Genomic DNA, 15,708 nt, shown 5'->3' with positions numbered 1-15,708 from the left:
AGTTCATAATAAATTTAATTTCATTAATTAATCGCCACTCGTTGTAATGTAAATCGGACCACATTAAAAGAACTTTTGTGTAACGTGTATTTAAAAAAGAATTAAAACGAAATTCGCAATAAATAAGTTAAAACGTAACATTAAAATAAATAAAAAATTTAAAAATTAAGTAGAAAGTTGCAGCATTTAAGTATCCTTGGTCATGGAATGATTCACTGAAATATATAAAGGAACGTCTCATCTACTATTGCTTATGTATAATAAAATCCCACGAATCTTTCCAACGTAATTTGATCACATCTAAAGATGATAACGGAGCGATACCGTAACTCAGAACACAGAATTTACGGAAAATCCAAAATACGCTGATGACCCAACAACACACTAGTAGATAATAAAATATCCTTACGAAATGGTATTTTCTGCAGGCAAAAAAAAAATGATTAGTTCAGTTTCTAAAACATGGGAACGTTTTTAAAACCGACTTACCTAAGTAGAATACTGATGTGTTCAATGACAGCAGCTGTCAAAAGGCACTTGAATACAAGAGCTGGCAAATAGTGATGCAAGAATAACGTCCGGTCGACGAAAAAATAAGGCAAGTAATGCAATAAATACCCAAATAACAAAATTTGTCCGATTTTAACAAAATGTTGCCACGTTTCTGAAATAAAAACCGTATAATTAGATACGTTTACTTCGTGCAGAAATAAATTGCGTTTTCGATTCGATTACCTTCATCAATATCGTAACATTTACGTCTACGACGAAGCAAATAAAACACAACAATAGCGGAATACAAGAATACAGCCACAGCTCCAGAATACCACACCAAGATATTTCCTAGTAGATGAATTTGACCCTAGAATCGAAACACATGATTAAAAATACGAACTCAAATCGAAAAAATCTATCCGAAAAAACCTACATTATGCTCGGTGCTGACCCAGTACGCGATCCCTCGGCCAACCAAAGGCCATTCTATAGGATCACTGCTGTACATATGGTTTTGTACGTTTTCTTGATGGTTGAAGAACATCTTATATTGAAGTTCGTAGAACTTATCCCAGAAAGAAAGTGACGTCGCTCTTAAAGGGATCATTTCGGCGCTGACCATGTCTCGTTCACGTTCTTTTTCATCTTCGCCTATCGATGCCATCAAAGGTTGATTAAAACAAATTCTAGATATTTAGACAAGTTGAATGGTTTGAAAGATTACTTTTAGTGTATCTGTGTTCTTCTACATTCCACACTGTGTCTTCTTGTTGAATAACTTTATCGGTGACGATTTCGTGTTGAAAGAAACCCCAGTCTGGTAACTGGCGACCACTGAATTTTAAAGCTTGAGAAGAGTTTACGTGTACTAATCTCACCATTGATTGAATACTATGCCAAGCATTATCCGTTTGATCTTTATTGATTATTTCAACTCTCCAAAGATTTTGCGTTGGCATAGATACATTGTAATCTATGTAACACGAAACTTCCTGTAAACGATGCAACATAATTAATTAACTTCATAAATGCCAATTCCTTCGAGTAAGGGTAAAATTTGAAACATACTTGATTATGAGGTGACATAGGCGCAGCTACATCGTGAGTATTTAGAGCTCGACTAGTAATTCCATGCACTAGTTGTATAATATCGCCATGTTTTATAACATCTATTGGATCATTGACGACCAACGTGTCTTTATTGGGTCGTTTAACAATCCACCAATTATTAACGTCCTGAAAAATTCACTTATGTGAGATAGGAAAACTAAAATTATATCAGTATACAAGCTTCCAAGTTACCTTAAACGTATAGCAAGTGACTTGTTGCTGATGTGAGCTGCCTCTTTTATCCGCGTATCGTAAAGGATACACGTGAGCATGTGAATGTAACCAACAAGTACGTCCATGAGTATGTCTGAGGGTAATTTGAGATCCATGAGCTACTTGTAAAGGTTGACCTTTTGTTATCGATGCCAGCCCACCCTAAAATAAATAATTACACATTTACGAAAAAGTTTCAACTTCATTTAAATGTTTTCCAATACGTACTTCTAAGCTGGCTTGGAAAGCACTAGTCATCACACTATCGTGAGGACCAGCCTTTTTTAAAACGTTCAAATGAACATAAAATACTGATAGATATAATAGCACTGAGATTCCATTAATTATTAGAAATTGTATCGAAGCTGTTCCAAAAGCTTTCCAATTAGAGATTAAACGATTTGGGAGAACACGTTGCCAATACTGAGTCCAAACTAATATCACACCGAGCAACCATGAAAACCATCCAGCGTATTTGATACTGAAAACATAATTTATACTTAGAACAATCGTAGCCAAATACTGAGATTTTCGACTGTAAAATGACTCTTACCAAATAGCTACGGTCAAAAAAGTAAAAGCTAAGGTTAGTAGAAACCATTGATACAAGAATCCACGATTTTCCAACGATTTAATATATTTTAAAATGCAGATTAGTCCCAGAAATGAGAAAAAAATAAGCATAGGTTCCATCAGTATGAACCTAGATTGAGTGAGCATTGCATTATCTGAAAAACACAGAACTCCATCAGAAAACATTTTACCCGCTAAAATTTCATTTTAAAAAATATTCAAATTACCTACCACAAAGTAAAATAAACGAAGCTAAAATAGCAGTCCATTGTTTACAGCCCAATTCCAACATGAAATGATACGTCAGCGGAGTAATTAAACTGCCACATAATGCCGGAATCAAGCGTAACGTAAATAATGGCACATTTTCGCTATAAATGCTGCCAATTTTATCGAATTTAAATTTACCTGAAAAAAAAAATCAATCTCATTAATGATCAATTTGGACAGTGAAATGATCGTAAAATTAATCCTTACCGTCAAAATTAGCAAAATACGCGGCAATAGCTATCAGTTGTTTGCCAAGAGGTGGATGAGAATCGAAGAAAAACGTTCTTCTCATGTATAAACTGACGTATTTTCCATAATGTAATTCGTCGAATCTATACGGACAATGTCACACAAATCTATTAATAAAATAATTAATAATTCAGACATGAAATGAGCTCAAGTACATATTCTTCACTTACACTATATTTCGAGGTTCTTCTAGCTTGTAAAATCTGGTAAATAGTGCTATAGCAAAAAGTGCAATAGAAATAGCATCGAGTTTCACATCGATCAAGAACCTGTGTGAAGGCAATTTTGTGTCATTTGGTGGAGTATTAGGAACTGGGGTATCCTAGAAAAAAGAAAGATGATCTATGAAGTTTGCAAATGGTAAATTTATCGTGAGAATTATCTTAGAATTACCTCATTTTTTGGAGATTTACTGAGCTTCGGTTTCGCACCGTCGATCGAGTGTTGAGCTTGAGTGTTTTGATCATTTTGCTCTTTGAATTTTTGTTTTTTGGATGCTTTGTTCGTTTTCTTTTCCATAATCGTATACTTAAGTAACTCGGGTAAAAATAATACTTGATATTGTCATTACTTCAAGGGAGTATTTCCGTTTCGTGTCATTTTTGAGTCCATTACCCAAAAATTTACACATCTATCGCATCAAATGACTAGCTAATGACCTGCATGATGCACGATACGACGATTTCAGACAATTTTCCTGTTTACGTTTCAAAATTTCAAGAATGCGGAACCGATTCTTGCCCTATAAATTTATTGATAAAAAAAACGTAAATAAGACAAGAATCATTCTCTTTGAGAAAAACTGTCTATTTTGCTTCGGTCGAATGTCCAAGAGCGAATTTTAATTGGTAGGTATAAAATTTGACGAAGCAATTTCGCGCAATTTATTAATCTTTACGTTTGAAAATCATTATATTTGATTAATTTACATTATAATCAATTGTTACAGGATAGTATTTTAAACTTTTAAGCTTTCTATTCGACTTTAAAACAGGTTTATTGGTTTTCGCGCCTTTAGAAAATTTCAGCACACAATGATAGGTAAAATCATCTGTCGTCGATAGTCACGTGACTGAGAAAAGCCAATCAGCTGATATTCTTTGTGTCTACCGCCAAGTTGTTTTTGAGATCCGAAATCGTATTTGAGACAAATTCATGTTGTTTTCCGCTGTCTGCCTTACTGTGTAAGATAAGATCAGTAATTACAATTCCATCGTAATTTTAACCCTTTAATACTTTCGTGAAACCGTTTTAAATCATATATACCCTCCGGTGTTCGTAAAATAACCCTTAAACCAACATAATTTCTCGATCGAATTTTCACACATCTCGTTCTTTCCGTCGTAAAATGCTGCAAAGTTACAAGAATTAGTGATTTTTACGTGTATTTAGTGCTTATTTTAACCCACTTTTAATATATATTCCCAACCATGTCTGAAGAGAACGGGTTACTCAATCTTCTCATCCATAATGCCAATGGTATGTACCGCTCACATATCTATTTCACACATTTACTCACTTTTCTACCGCTAGTTTTTATTATACACCTCAAATTGATTGGCATTTAAGCCTCAAGTGTTATACCTACTATGTGCTTTCAAAGCATCCAGTTTAATACAAGTATTCTTACTAGCCTACTTTAAAACGTGCTCTCGTGTACACAGGTGAACCCCAGCTGATAAAAGTACAAACCTCTAATAGTAAAGTGATTACATCGGGAGTTCCGGCCAAAGTTTTAAATACCAATCAAAACACAAGACAAAGGACGAAAAATTCCAACGAATCTACCTCACAAGTGAGTTAGCCTACAAAGTAATAATATCCACCTTGAGACACCAATTTCATGCCTGTACTGCATTTTTCAGAACGCCAATTCATCCGGTAGTTCAAATACATCGAAGAACTTCATTTCATCGATATTAGATCATTCCGGTCGTAAAAGACAACAAGAAACATCGGATCCTGATTTTCCACAGGAAAAGTAAGAGCCTCATTATTGTACTGTGTACATGGTGTTCTGTTTTATTGATATTAATTGACGTTTCTTTATTCGTAGACGTAGCTCTGTATATTATAGTAAACGTAGAAGAGTTGATAAATGTGGAAAAGGATTACGACATTTTTCAATGAAAGTCTGCGAAAAAGTCAAAAAGAAAGGTACCACTACGTATAACGAAGTCGCCGATGAGTTAGTCGCAGAATTCACTAACCCATCTGTTCCTCCTATAATTGAGCAAGTACGTTACCCTCAAACTGCTCACTATGTATCGTCGATCAACTATTAATGTATTCGTTCTCGATTTTTTTTCAGCAATATGACCAGAAAAATATTCGACGAAGAGTTTACGACGCTTTAAATGTGCTCATGGCTATGAATATTATATCCAAAGAGAAGAAAGAAATTAAATGGTTAGGTTTGCCTACGAATTCGTTACAAGAGTGTTTAAATCTTGTTAACGAAAAGAAACAAAGAATTGATCGTGTTAAACAGAAAACCAAACAGCTGCAGGAGATAATTCTGCAGGTGAATATTGCATAGGCCTACTTCGATATTATTTTTGTTTGCCTAATTCTAACCTACTCGTATTTTTCGTTTTCAGCAAATTTGTTTTAAACGATTGGTCGATCGTAATTTTGAACATGAGCAATTGAGCGGTCGTCCTTTGCCAGAAGACTGTGCTGTTCATTTGCCATTTTTATTACTTAAAACGAATAAAGATACTGTAATTAATATCAGCGTTTCTCAAGACAAGTAAGTCGAATTTTTTCTCTACATTGATGTTGAATGAAATTTTATTGATTTTATTCGATTATTTAAATCGCGATATATTGAAACGTTTTTGTGTCTGTCGACATAAACAATTCCCACAATCGTATTTATTTACCCAGTTGCACTTGCAATTCGTGTTTTTGCGTCATTTTGCGTGATTAACGAGTATAGTTTTTATTGAAATTTTTGATTTTCCTCCTCGTAGTTTTGGCATAAGTTGTTTAAGTTGGAATACTTTCATGTATGTTGAAATATGTGAGGGTCGTTAAGAGAGGGTGAGGAGGAGGGTGTTGGTACTTCGTAGAATTTTTCTCCCTATGTTGCTTAGTATAAAATCAAATTGAAAGTTTCAAATTATTTTAGGTATTTTATATTTGTAAATATTGTTGGTATTTTATTAATAAATACAGTAGTGGTACGCTAATTTTTAATTTTCATATTTCAGACAAGAATATCACTTTTTATTCGATGATAATTTTGAGATTCGAGACGATATAGATATTCTAAAAGAAATGGGATTAGTCATGGGTAATTATTCATTTTCTTGTTTTTGTTTTTTTGAAAAATAAAATGTGGAATAATTTTATTTCGAATTCTAGGTCTGGATAAAGGAGAGTGCACGGAAGAAAATCTTGAAATTGCAAAATCCATTGTACCAGAAGTACTGAAAAAATATGTCGAACGTAAGTTACTGGAGCAATATTTAAATTACTACCCAAATGGTATTTTCTATGCACACGATTAATATCGTTTTTATATCTTTACGAATTGCAGAAATGGCCAAAGGAGAATCTGAACTCGATTTAGACGTTCTGACTCAGGATTTAGACTCGACAGATCAAATGTTATTGGAATCATCGAGTTTATCTCCGAGTAGAAAAGAAGAATCAGACGACGAATCCGATATGTCTGATGATACAGATATTTTAGAATGACCGAGATCAAGTGCAATTGTACACTCGGTTTCCTGTTCGTAGTTAATGTTTTTATTATTTAATGAGGAATGATTATAATTATTATAATCTCTTTTGTGGTCACGTCGCGTCGACGACAGATGAAAACATAGAAAGATGACAATCGGTTACTCGTAATGGATTCATAGGGTTTATCGTTGTTTTGTTCTCATATGAGGGATAAACGTCTTGAGAAACTTGATCTCAAATCTCTCCTATTTATCGATCTTGTGAACTTAATTCAGCTATTTAACGAGCACAATAACCTAGTCATTGTACTTGTTTGTTGCATAACACTTGCGTATTTCATATTAATGAAGTAGCTGGTTATTGCATTTTTTTCTCGTAGTTTCGTGTCTTTATTTTGTGTAGTTTCATTTGGTTTTGTGCCTAAAATAGAGCGAGACTGGTGAGAAAATGTATTCGTTCTCAATCATTAGCGGTCGAATTGAACTGTAACTCATTTATAATTCTTGAATGGAACATAAAAGCTTAGCGTTTATGTTCGAATTGAAACTGCCATTGTACATAGAGAGAGAAACATGTGTTTTTGGTGTTATTTTATTTATGTACTATACTTTGGTTACCGTATTTATTATTTTACTACCTACGGTTTTATGAGAAAAATTAACAGGATAAATAGGAGGTAGAAAAAACTGATTGTTGTCTGTAGTGTAGTATAATTATTTTTTCTGAGTCTACACATTTGAAATGTTTTCATCTGTTAGTATTATTTATTTATTACTTTTTTTTTTGAGAAGCAGTATTCTTCGATGCAATATGCATGAGTTTTTCATTCCCCTCCCACTTTCTTTTTAGAAATTTAATCATATTTTTCTATCTTCGGGATAATCAAACGCTTCGATGTACGTTTTATAATTTATTAATAAATGTTTGAATTTTCATGAATTGAATTCGTCGAATAAATTATTTTAAAATATTTTCGTTGAAAGAGATTTGAAGTCGAATGAATAATGCAGATTTCTGAGTATTTTTTTCTCCGGAAAATGTTTCCATTTTGAAGATCTGTCGATTTTCTTCTTTTCTCATTCAATGTTTTTTCAGCTGAAAAAAAAGTTTGTTTTGAAATTGAAATGAAATAAACAATATTGGCAACAGTGAATTTTTCTCATAATGGTTGGCAACAATGTTCTTTTCAACCAATCACCGTTTGGCATTTTGAATGTACTGGCTGACAATTTGCTTCTCGCAAGTCATTTACGTTGTTGTTCATTAATTTTTTTTTCGGATTCGGAAAAGTTTTTTGAGATTTTGTGAATTTTTCTTTTCGAAAGTGTTTAATTTGTGTTTAATTATTTAATTTTTATTTAATATTATTAAAAATGACGGTGAACGGAAGTGCGGATAATGTTCGAGAGAAAGCCTTGGCTGACTACCGTAAAAAATTAATCGAACACAAAGAAGTGGAAAGTCGGCTCAAAGAAAGTAAGCAAACCTATAAATTGCACTGTCACGATTACTCTTTTCAGCAAATAATCTACTTTAACGTTCGTTTACCTCGAATTTGGTCCTAATTTCTTGCTTAAATTGCCTTCTTTCAGTGCGAGAGCAACTAAAAGACCTCACCAAACAGTACGACAAGTCTGAAAATGATTTGAAAGCTTTACAAAGCGTCGGTCAAATCGTAGGAGAAGTTCTCAAACAACTCACCGAAGATAAATGTAAATATTTAAATGCAAGTGTTCAATCCGTAGGAACAATGTACCAATTCCACGTATTTTCTTTCAGTTATAGTCAAAGCTACGAATGGACCGAGATACGTTGTTGGTTGCAGAAGACAACTCGATAAAACAAAGCTCAAATCCGGTACTCGTGTGGCTCTTGATATGACTACCTTGACTATTATGCGTTATTTACCTCGTGAAGTCGATCCTTTGGTTTACAATATGTCTCACGAAGATCCTGGTGAAGTCACGTATTCGGCGATTGGTGGTCTTAGTGAACAAATTCGCGAATTGAGAGAAGTAATAAAGAGATCTTCTTACAATTTCATCTGTATGACGTAGATTTTCATCATATTTGATTTCCTCGTAGGTTATCGAATTACCTTTAATGAATCCGGAGCTTTTTCAACGTGTTGGTATTACTCCGCCGAAAGGATGTTTGTTATATGGACCTCCTGGAACTGGAAAAACCTTATTGGCTCGTGCTGTTGCCAGTCAGCTAGATGCTAATTTCTTGAAAGTAAATATTCATTGCATGTAATTTGTCACGAAGACGATTGAATCATTCATTTATACTGTATTATCTCCTTAGGTGGTATCGAGCGCTATTGTTGATAAATATATTGGTGAGAGCGCTCGACTAATTCGAGAAATGTTCAACTATGCTAAAGATCATCAACCTTGTATTATTTTTATGGATGAAATCGACGCTATCGGTGAGTAATGAACAACATCTTCGACACCTTTAGCAAAGTAAACGTTCTCTAAAGTATTTTTTAAACAGGTGGTAGAAGATTTTCCGAAGGAACTTCGGCAGATCGTGAAATTCAACGTACGCTGATGGAACTTCTGAATCAAATGGATGGTTTCGATTCATTAGGACAAGTACGTAATTTTTTCTCTCGCAAAGTACTCTTGCTTAGGAAATTTTTTAATGAAATTTGTCACGTTTAGGTTAAAATGATCATGGCTACTAATCGACCAGATACCTTAGATCCTGCTTTGTTGCGTCCCGGTCGTCTTGATCGTAAAATCGAAATTCCTTTACCAAATGAGCAAGCTAGATTAGAAATTTTGAAAATTCACGCCAACTCGATTACCAAACATGGCGAAATTGGTATGTACTTTTCTGGTTATTAATATTAATAATATTATTAACGATGAGCGATGCTGAAACTTTGGAGTGTATGAATTTAAAATTAATTTTCGATTTCTTGGTCGAGTGAATGTTTAGAGAGATTGGTCAAGGACTTCGTGAGTGTTCTTGAAGCTGAGTGAGAGTTGAAGAATTTGGTTAAATTATCGAAACAATTCGAGAACAATAATATGTATTTATAAAATATAACGATGATTCAGATTCAGAACAAAACAATATTCTAATATAGTATAACACGATAATACATAGATACAAAAATAAAAATATGGGAACATAATTTGAGGAATAAACGTGTTTTTAAAAAAAATACGTACGAATGTAAAGTAACACGATAATAATTTACGATAGCATTAAATAACATCGAATTCGTATAAATGATCACAATTATTCATCCTGAGCCTCTTGTTCAGTCTGAGGTTTATTTTGACCCTGGAATAGAACCCTAGCACTATATAAATTGTAATATAACAGTTTAAACTCCTTCTGGTACGTATCAGCTCGTTTCAGAGATAGACTAAGCGTATGGTTGAGCTTCAAGTCGTCTTTGGAAATATTAGCGATTTGTGTAGTCAAATCGGCCTTAATCGCTTCGAATTTCTCGTTTACCGACTGAAACCATTGGAATGAATCGAAATGAGCGCTTTGTTTAAGGGTTTGTAGAAAATACGCCACTCCTACGGCGAAACCGTCGTCTGTAAAGGTAACAGTAGTTTTGGTGTTTTTCTTACTAAGACCTTCTTTGGCACCGATCGAGTATTCTACGAAATTAATCGTTAACGCTGGAATCACAGCGTAAAAATTTTTCAAATGATCGTTTTTCGGATCTTCCACTATGGATGAGAATACGTCGACGAGAAGCTTGAAGTAATTGGTACCTTCGGCGATATTCCTGCTCATATTGGTAACTACGTTGTTTAAATTGACGGCCGCTTGTTGACAAGCTGGCGAGAAAGGTTCGGTCGCTGATAACTCTTGAAAATCGACGATCTCCTTCAAATTTGGAATGAAACTACAAGCGTTGGAGAAATAACGAAGGCCACCGGAACGTATCAGTCGTACGTAACCGAGAGCGTTACCTATTTGCGAAATGAGCTGGCGGAATTGATCTAGGCAAGTTTGACCTTCGGCATTGATGCCCAATTTACGTATTCCTCTGTTGAAACGTTCGGCTCGATCGTACGGGAATTTGACATTCGATGAAGATTGCTCGTTGAAGAAAGAGATATCTTTGAGCAATCTCGATTTAACCTGTTCGTCGTATAAGAACTGAGAAAACACGCGTAGTTTCGAGCACAAGAATTGATACGTGTAGTTGACGGCGGTACTCATGATACCAGCTCCGTGTGTTCGAATCGAATTCGTGGTATGTTTAATGTTGATCGTATTCAGATGTTTATTATTGCTGCAGGCCTCGATGAAGATTTGATTATTAAGATTATAGAAATTGGTCGCGACGAACGTACCCAAATTTCGAGTTATTTCCAATAAATCAGGACCTTGTTCGAGAGTATGATTTGGTAAAGCGTCATCGGTCATTAACTCGAGTTGAAATTTACGTTTAGCTAACGTTCTCATCTCGCCGTAAATTTGCCAATCGTGTAATGCAACCGTGGTCAAATCGTAGAACGTTCGATCCAAGTAAGACTCGACGGCAAATCGCACATCCAAAGAAGCGTCTCCAAAACGCATACGATCCAGTCTGCTAAAATGAATTAGATCGTTGTTCACCTTCGCCAAAGTACGTTTACCGAGCTGTAAATGATGCAACGCGTGCAAACGAAGATTTTCTTCCATTTTGGCGCAATTTGGAGCAACCACGTGGTCTGTGAATTGCTCGAGAACCTCGTTGGTTACATTATTTGGCAAACCTAGGTCTTCGAATTGAGCTCGTAACGCAGTTTTACTGTTTTCCAAAGCATCCAATACGTATTGGATTCGATTCGGGGATAAGTATCGCGTAGATATGTCTTCTAAGTATACCGGTAATGCGCCAATATCTCTGTACATGAATTTACATTCAGTCACGTCGGCCAGAGATCGTAGAAGCGAAGTGCATAAGGTTATCTTGGATAATAATCCATTTAGTTTTTGACGATCGGTATCCTGAAGCATGGTTTTCAATTGGCTAGCCAAGTTCAGACACAGAGCTACGATTTGCTGACGGAGCTTAGTCGGAGGTCCTGATAAGCTGTTTTCTGCTATGACGATCGAAGAAATGGCATCTACGCGAATCTCCTTGAAACGTTTATCCGACGCTGCGACCGATTTCTTCACCGTACCGATGATAGTAAGGCACTGATGCAGCAAGTACTGAACGATATAATTAAGAGATTTAAAAATGGCCGAATGATGACGTCTGTATACAGATTCGATGCACTTGATCAGCTCAACCAGTCGACAAAACGAGACAGCTGATGTCTTGTACATTGGTTTCTTGGTTTTAATATGCAGATTCGAAACTAGGGCGAGTAAAGCTTTAATCTGAACCACGTAATTGATTCCATCCACTAACAGACTACATATTTCAGCCAAGTACTGGACATTGGTTCCGTTCGCGAAGCTCGTATCCTCGTGTAGTTTAACTTCCAAACGTAACATCCAACTAAGAATTTCACCGGTGTAAAAATTAACATCTCTGTTCATTCTTTGCGTCACATCGGCCAGATAAGTCTCCGCATACTGCGGTTGGTTCTTCTCGAAGAGCTTTTTCTCCGCCGGTTTCAACAGCTGACCGATGTATTGCAAAGTGAAAGTGTCCAGTTGCAGAAGGACATTGTAACGTAACGTAACCAGCGAGTATTTTTTCAGTATTTCCGAAAACGTCTTCAAGAACTTTTTATCGTAACTACCGTAAATATTCACGTGTAAGACAAACATAACGCTGAGTTTGGCCAACTTTGTCATATTAGTGCAGCCTTCTCGATTCACCGTTCGATCTACGTCACTCAACAGAGTCTTCAAGTAGTTGAAGAACTCTTCCTCGAGACGTTTATTGATCTTGACCGGTACCTTTTTATCGAAGTTACCATTCAGCACAGTTTGGAAAATTTTCTTCGTAAGTAGATGTTTCTCTAAACGATTCACTAGCTGATCGAGTCGCCTGAGTTTACCCACATCGTAGACTATCTCCGAAGCGCTACACGAAGCAAGCTGTATGGTTCTTTGGTATAATGTCCAATGGTAAATCAGATCTTGATTATTAATCAACACCTCTTCCAGTAAAATCATCACGAGCAAGAGATCAGCCAAGCTGTCGAATACGGTGAACACACTCGCATCGGCGATCTCGAAATGCAATCGATAAAATGCAGACAACTGCGAGATGATGTCGAACACCAAGCGTTCGCAGTGTTTCAGGAAATTCGATAAATCTTGAAGCAAAGGCAACGTTTTACTCAGCAAGAATTGGCTTTCTTCTATGGACGGATTGTCCGGTAACCCGGAACCGTAGTACAATATCGGGCCCAGGTACTTGACACGAGCTTCGGATTCTAAATAGGTAACTTCGTCGCATAACGTACAGAATACCGCCAGTACCTTGTCGATGATTTTATTCTCGCTGTTGATCAACTCTTGCACAGAGTCGATCTGCTCTTTCGGTTGGAAATCAGCGTTAATGTAACGGCGACGATGATGGATCATGGAGTCGCCCAATGTGGTCGATAATTGCCGAATGCGAGAGCTAAATTCGTCGAAGAATTGACCATATTTTTGCAGCTGGACTTCGGCGGCTGCTCTCTGCGTGTCTTCTTCGATGCTTTTCTCGATTGTTACGTACACCATGGCGATTGTGTTGGGTACAAATCTGCGAAACAAACAAAACGATCGAGTCAGATAAACGAATTGAACAGAAGAGTGCATTTTTTTTTTATACAGAGTTTGGTGTTGGTAGAGAAAGTTGTTTGGTGGGGGAGGTGGAGAGATTGGGTGATATTCATTGTTTTGTATCATTTTGATCGTCCTGCGAGTGAAGTCAAATCTTTGTACGTTTTATGAGACTGATTCCAATCATTTTTTCGCAATTGAGACGAACGTGTAGAAGCTAAAGTCATCTTATGTCAACACTTAGTGAGCTGTAAGAACCTTTTCGACGAAAGATCTAAATTTTCGAACACCTTCTGAACGTGAAATTCTCACGAATAAAACACTCATTTTCGATATTCGCTATTCATAGTTTGGGTTCAATGATCTCGATTCTTCGGCTTGAAGGATAAAAATAAGTTATCGAACGAAATTTGCACTTTATTTTGAAATTAATTTCGACTTGAAATTACATCCAGCATTGCTCAATTCGTCTAGATATTTTTTTACCCGAATAATTCGTGACTGGAAATTCAAAATGATTTTATTTTTACAGATTACGAAGCTGTGGTTAAATTGTCAGATAATTTCAACGGTGCTGATTTACGTAACGTATGCACGGAAGCTGGTCTTTTCGCCATTCGAGCCGAAAGAGAATACGTTCTACAAGAAGATTTCATGAAAGCCGTTCGTAAAGTAGCGGACAACAAGAAACTAGAGTCGAAGTTGGATTATAAACCAGTCTAATCGAAATGATTTACGTTTGTATATAAGGTTATTAATACGTGTTTCAAAAAGTTAATTTTTTTCTCGATATTTTATCTAAGAAATACATTATACATATTTTGTACGGTTGTCACTTTGGTGTTGTTCTGTTTTTCCGACAGGTAAATTAAGAAGATTCTCGCTTTCGGTATTACGTATTCGCGAAGTTAGCTCGTAAACGAAGAAGTATACATATTTTCGCTCAGAAAAAAAAAAGGTTACTATTTTGATTTAATCATTTTTTCGGTTTATTAAAATTACTATCTCGACGGTATAGAGAAATAAAATGCGGCGATTTGGCTTGAAAAACAAACAGTATATTTGAACAGCAATCGAACAAACATGATAGGATATAAAAAAATGAAACCGATGGTCATTGTAATCGAATCTTCTTGCGTTTTTCTTCATTCATTTGATATTTCTTGTATAATACGCTGAGATCGACGAACGAAGCTTTTATCAGCTTCGAGCATTCTCTATTCACAACGTTAATCGCGTTATTTTCGTATTTATCGTGAGTTCTCTCGAACTTATCGATCGTATTCCAAGACCATACTGATAATATCGAAGATTCCGAGTTACTCAGGATCCATAAAGAATGTGTATTGGTGGCGATGTTTAAAGGCTCTTCGCATTGAATCTTCTGTACAATTTCGACGCTGATTTTATCGCCGTCGTAGCGTTTAGATTTGTAAACGAGAACGCCGTTGTATTTATGAACAGATAGGCAAATCGTAGAGTAATCTTGATAGTCTATAGTTGCAATATTCGTGATAAGGTATTGATCGAGATGCGTTTCTTCTTGAAGATCTTTCGAAATATCATAACTGTACGATTCCTTGCCGTCTAAATATGACCAATACTTAACGGTACCGTCGCCCGAACACGATACCAGCGTGTTGAGTGAAAAAGTAATCCTGGTGACGAATTCGGTATGGCCTAAGCAAAAACACTGAATATTGTAACCGTTCGGATAACACGACACTCGTATTTTTTCATCGCGATCGCAAGTTATTATGTACTTGGAATCCGGCGTAACTAGTACGTCGAGTAGAATAGATAGATGACCCAAGATTCGGGTACCTTTAGGCGTACTTTCCGATAACGCGTATACGTAAACGTCTCCTGTTTTATCGGCTACTACGACGGCGTCATCTCGAGGCGTGAACGTAATCTTACTGGCTGATCTTTCCAGCGTTTTGGTTACCAATTCCCATGTTCGAGTGGACCAAATATAAAGTGTTTTTTGATCGGTTACAGCGTAGTAACTGCTGTCGCTGGAGAAAGCCGAGCAATAAGTTACCAAACCTAGATAACTGTCTGTGCTCGACTGAATGGGTGGCGTAGGAAGTATGCTAAGGTGCTGGTGTGTATCGTTATGATAATCGAGCACAAAGTTACATGTATTATTGTATATACCGAGAGTACCGTTACGTACGATCAAAGCGGCCATATTACCTTAAGAGTGATTTCCGGCACCGGTACTACGTGATCTCATAACATTGGATTTTACGCGACACTGATGAAAATTATTCGTTTTGAATTTTTTATTTAGAAATTTTTGATCAATTTTTGACACATTGATAAAATGATAAAAATTGAACGCTACTAAATTTCCCAGTAGGCCAAGTAGAAAAATAAAAAAATCCATTGTTTGGCTTTTTACAA

The 15,708-nt window shown here is 36.0% G+C and overlaps 5 protein-coding genes across 5 annotated transcripts; 2 read left to right on the top strand and 3 right to left on the bottom strand.

The window, feature by feature from the left end:
* Positions 1-70: 70 nt before the first annotated feature.
* rt (Protein O-mannosyltransferase rt) lies at positions 71-3,641 on the bottom strand. Its single transcript, XM_065347242.1, has 13 exons — positions 3,304-3,641; positions 3,081-3,232; positions 2,869-2,993; positions 2,623-2,799; positions 2,372-2,546; positions 2,047-2,299; positions 1,798-1,980; positions 1,564-1,731; positions 1,220-1,487; positions 929-1,146; positions 736-862; positions 490-664; positions 71-422 (listed from the first exon to the last, which is right to left on the bottom strand). Exons 1-13 carry the CDS (start codon positions 3,427-3,429, stop codon positions 245-247), a joined length of 2,325 nt encoding a protein of 774 aa, XP_065203314.1. The 5' UTR covers positions 3,430-3,641; the 3' UTR covers positions 71-244.
* A 242-nt stretch (positions 3,642-3,883) lies between these two features.
* Positions 3,884-7,547, top strand: Dp (transcription factor Dp). The gene is made up of 9 exons (XM_065347249.1): positions 3,884-4,389; positions 4,575-4,705; positions 4,776-4,891; positions 4,967-5,147; positions 5,222-5,434; positions 5,511-5,662; positions 6,126-6,208; positions 6,280-6,363; positions 6,455-7,547. The coding sequence occupies exons 1-9, from the start codon at positions 4,341-4,343 to the stop codon at positions 6,613-6,615; spliced, it is 1,170 nt and encodes a 389-aa protein (XP_065203321.1). The 5' UTR covers positions 3,884-4,340; the 3' UTR covers positions 6,616-7,547.
* Positions 7,548-7,864: 317 nt separating this feature from the next.
* Rpt4 (Regulatory particle triple-A ATPase 4) lies at positions 7,865-14,134 on the top strand. The gene is made up of 8 exons (XM_065347248.1): positions 7,865-8,079; positions 8,196-8,315; positions 8,383-8,618; positions 8,689-8,838; positions 8,911-9,034; positions 9,103-9,203; positions 9,273-9,435; positions 13,832-14,134. Exons 1-8 carry the CDS (start codon positions 7,977-7,979, stop codon positions 14,020-14,022), a joined length of 1,188 nt encoding a protein of 395 aa, XP_065203320.1. The 5' UTR covers positions 7,865-7,976; the 3' UTR covers positions 14,023-14,134.
* On the bottom strand, positions 9,630-15,661 carry SWIP (strumpellin and WASH-interacting protein). Its single transcript, XM_065347241.1, has 2 exons — positions 15,499-15,661; positions 9,630-13,279 (listed from the first exon to the last, which is right to left on the bottom strand). Exon 2 carries the CDS (start codon positions 13,255-13,257, stop codon positions 9,859-9,861), a length of 3,399 nt encoding a protein of 1,132 aa, XP_065203313.1. The 5' UTR covers positions 13,258-13,279; positions 15,499-15,661; the 3' UTR covers positions 9,630-9,858.
* wuho (tRNA (guanine-N(7)-)-methyltransferase non-catalytic subunit wuho) lies at positions 14,336-15,501 on the bottom strand. The gene has a single exon (XM_065347250.1). The coding sequence runs from the start codon at positions 15,491-15,493 to the stop codon at positions 14,414-14,416; it is 1,080 nt and encodes a 359-aa protein (XP_065203322.1). The 5' UTR covers positions 15,494-15,501; the 3' UTR covers positions 14,336-14,413.
* Positions 15,662-15,708: the final 47 nt, after the last annotated feature.

Source organism: Planococcus citri, chromosome 1 (assembly GCF_950023065.1).
Source record: "Planococcus citri chromosome 1, ihPlaCitr1.1, whole genome shotgun sequence".
Classification (NCBI taxonomy): domain Eukaryota; kingdom Metazoa; phylum Arthropoda; class Insecta; order Hemiptera; family Pseudococcidae; genus Planococcus; species Planococcus citri.
The sequence above is the reverse complement of the archived record's forward strand: the minus strand, read 5'-3'. Positions and strand labels throughout refer to the sequence as shown.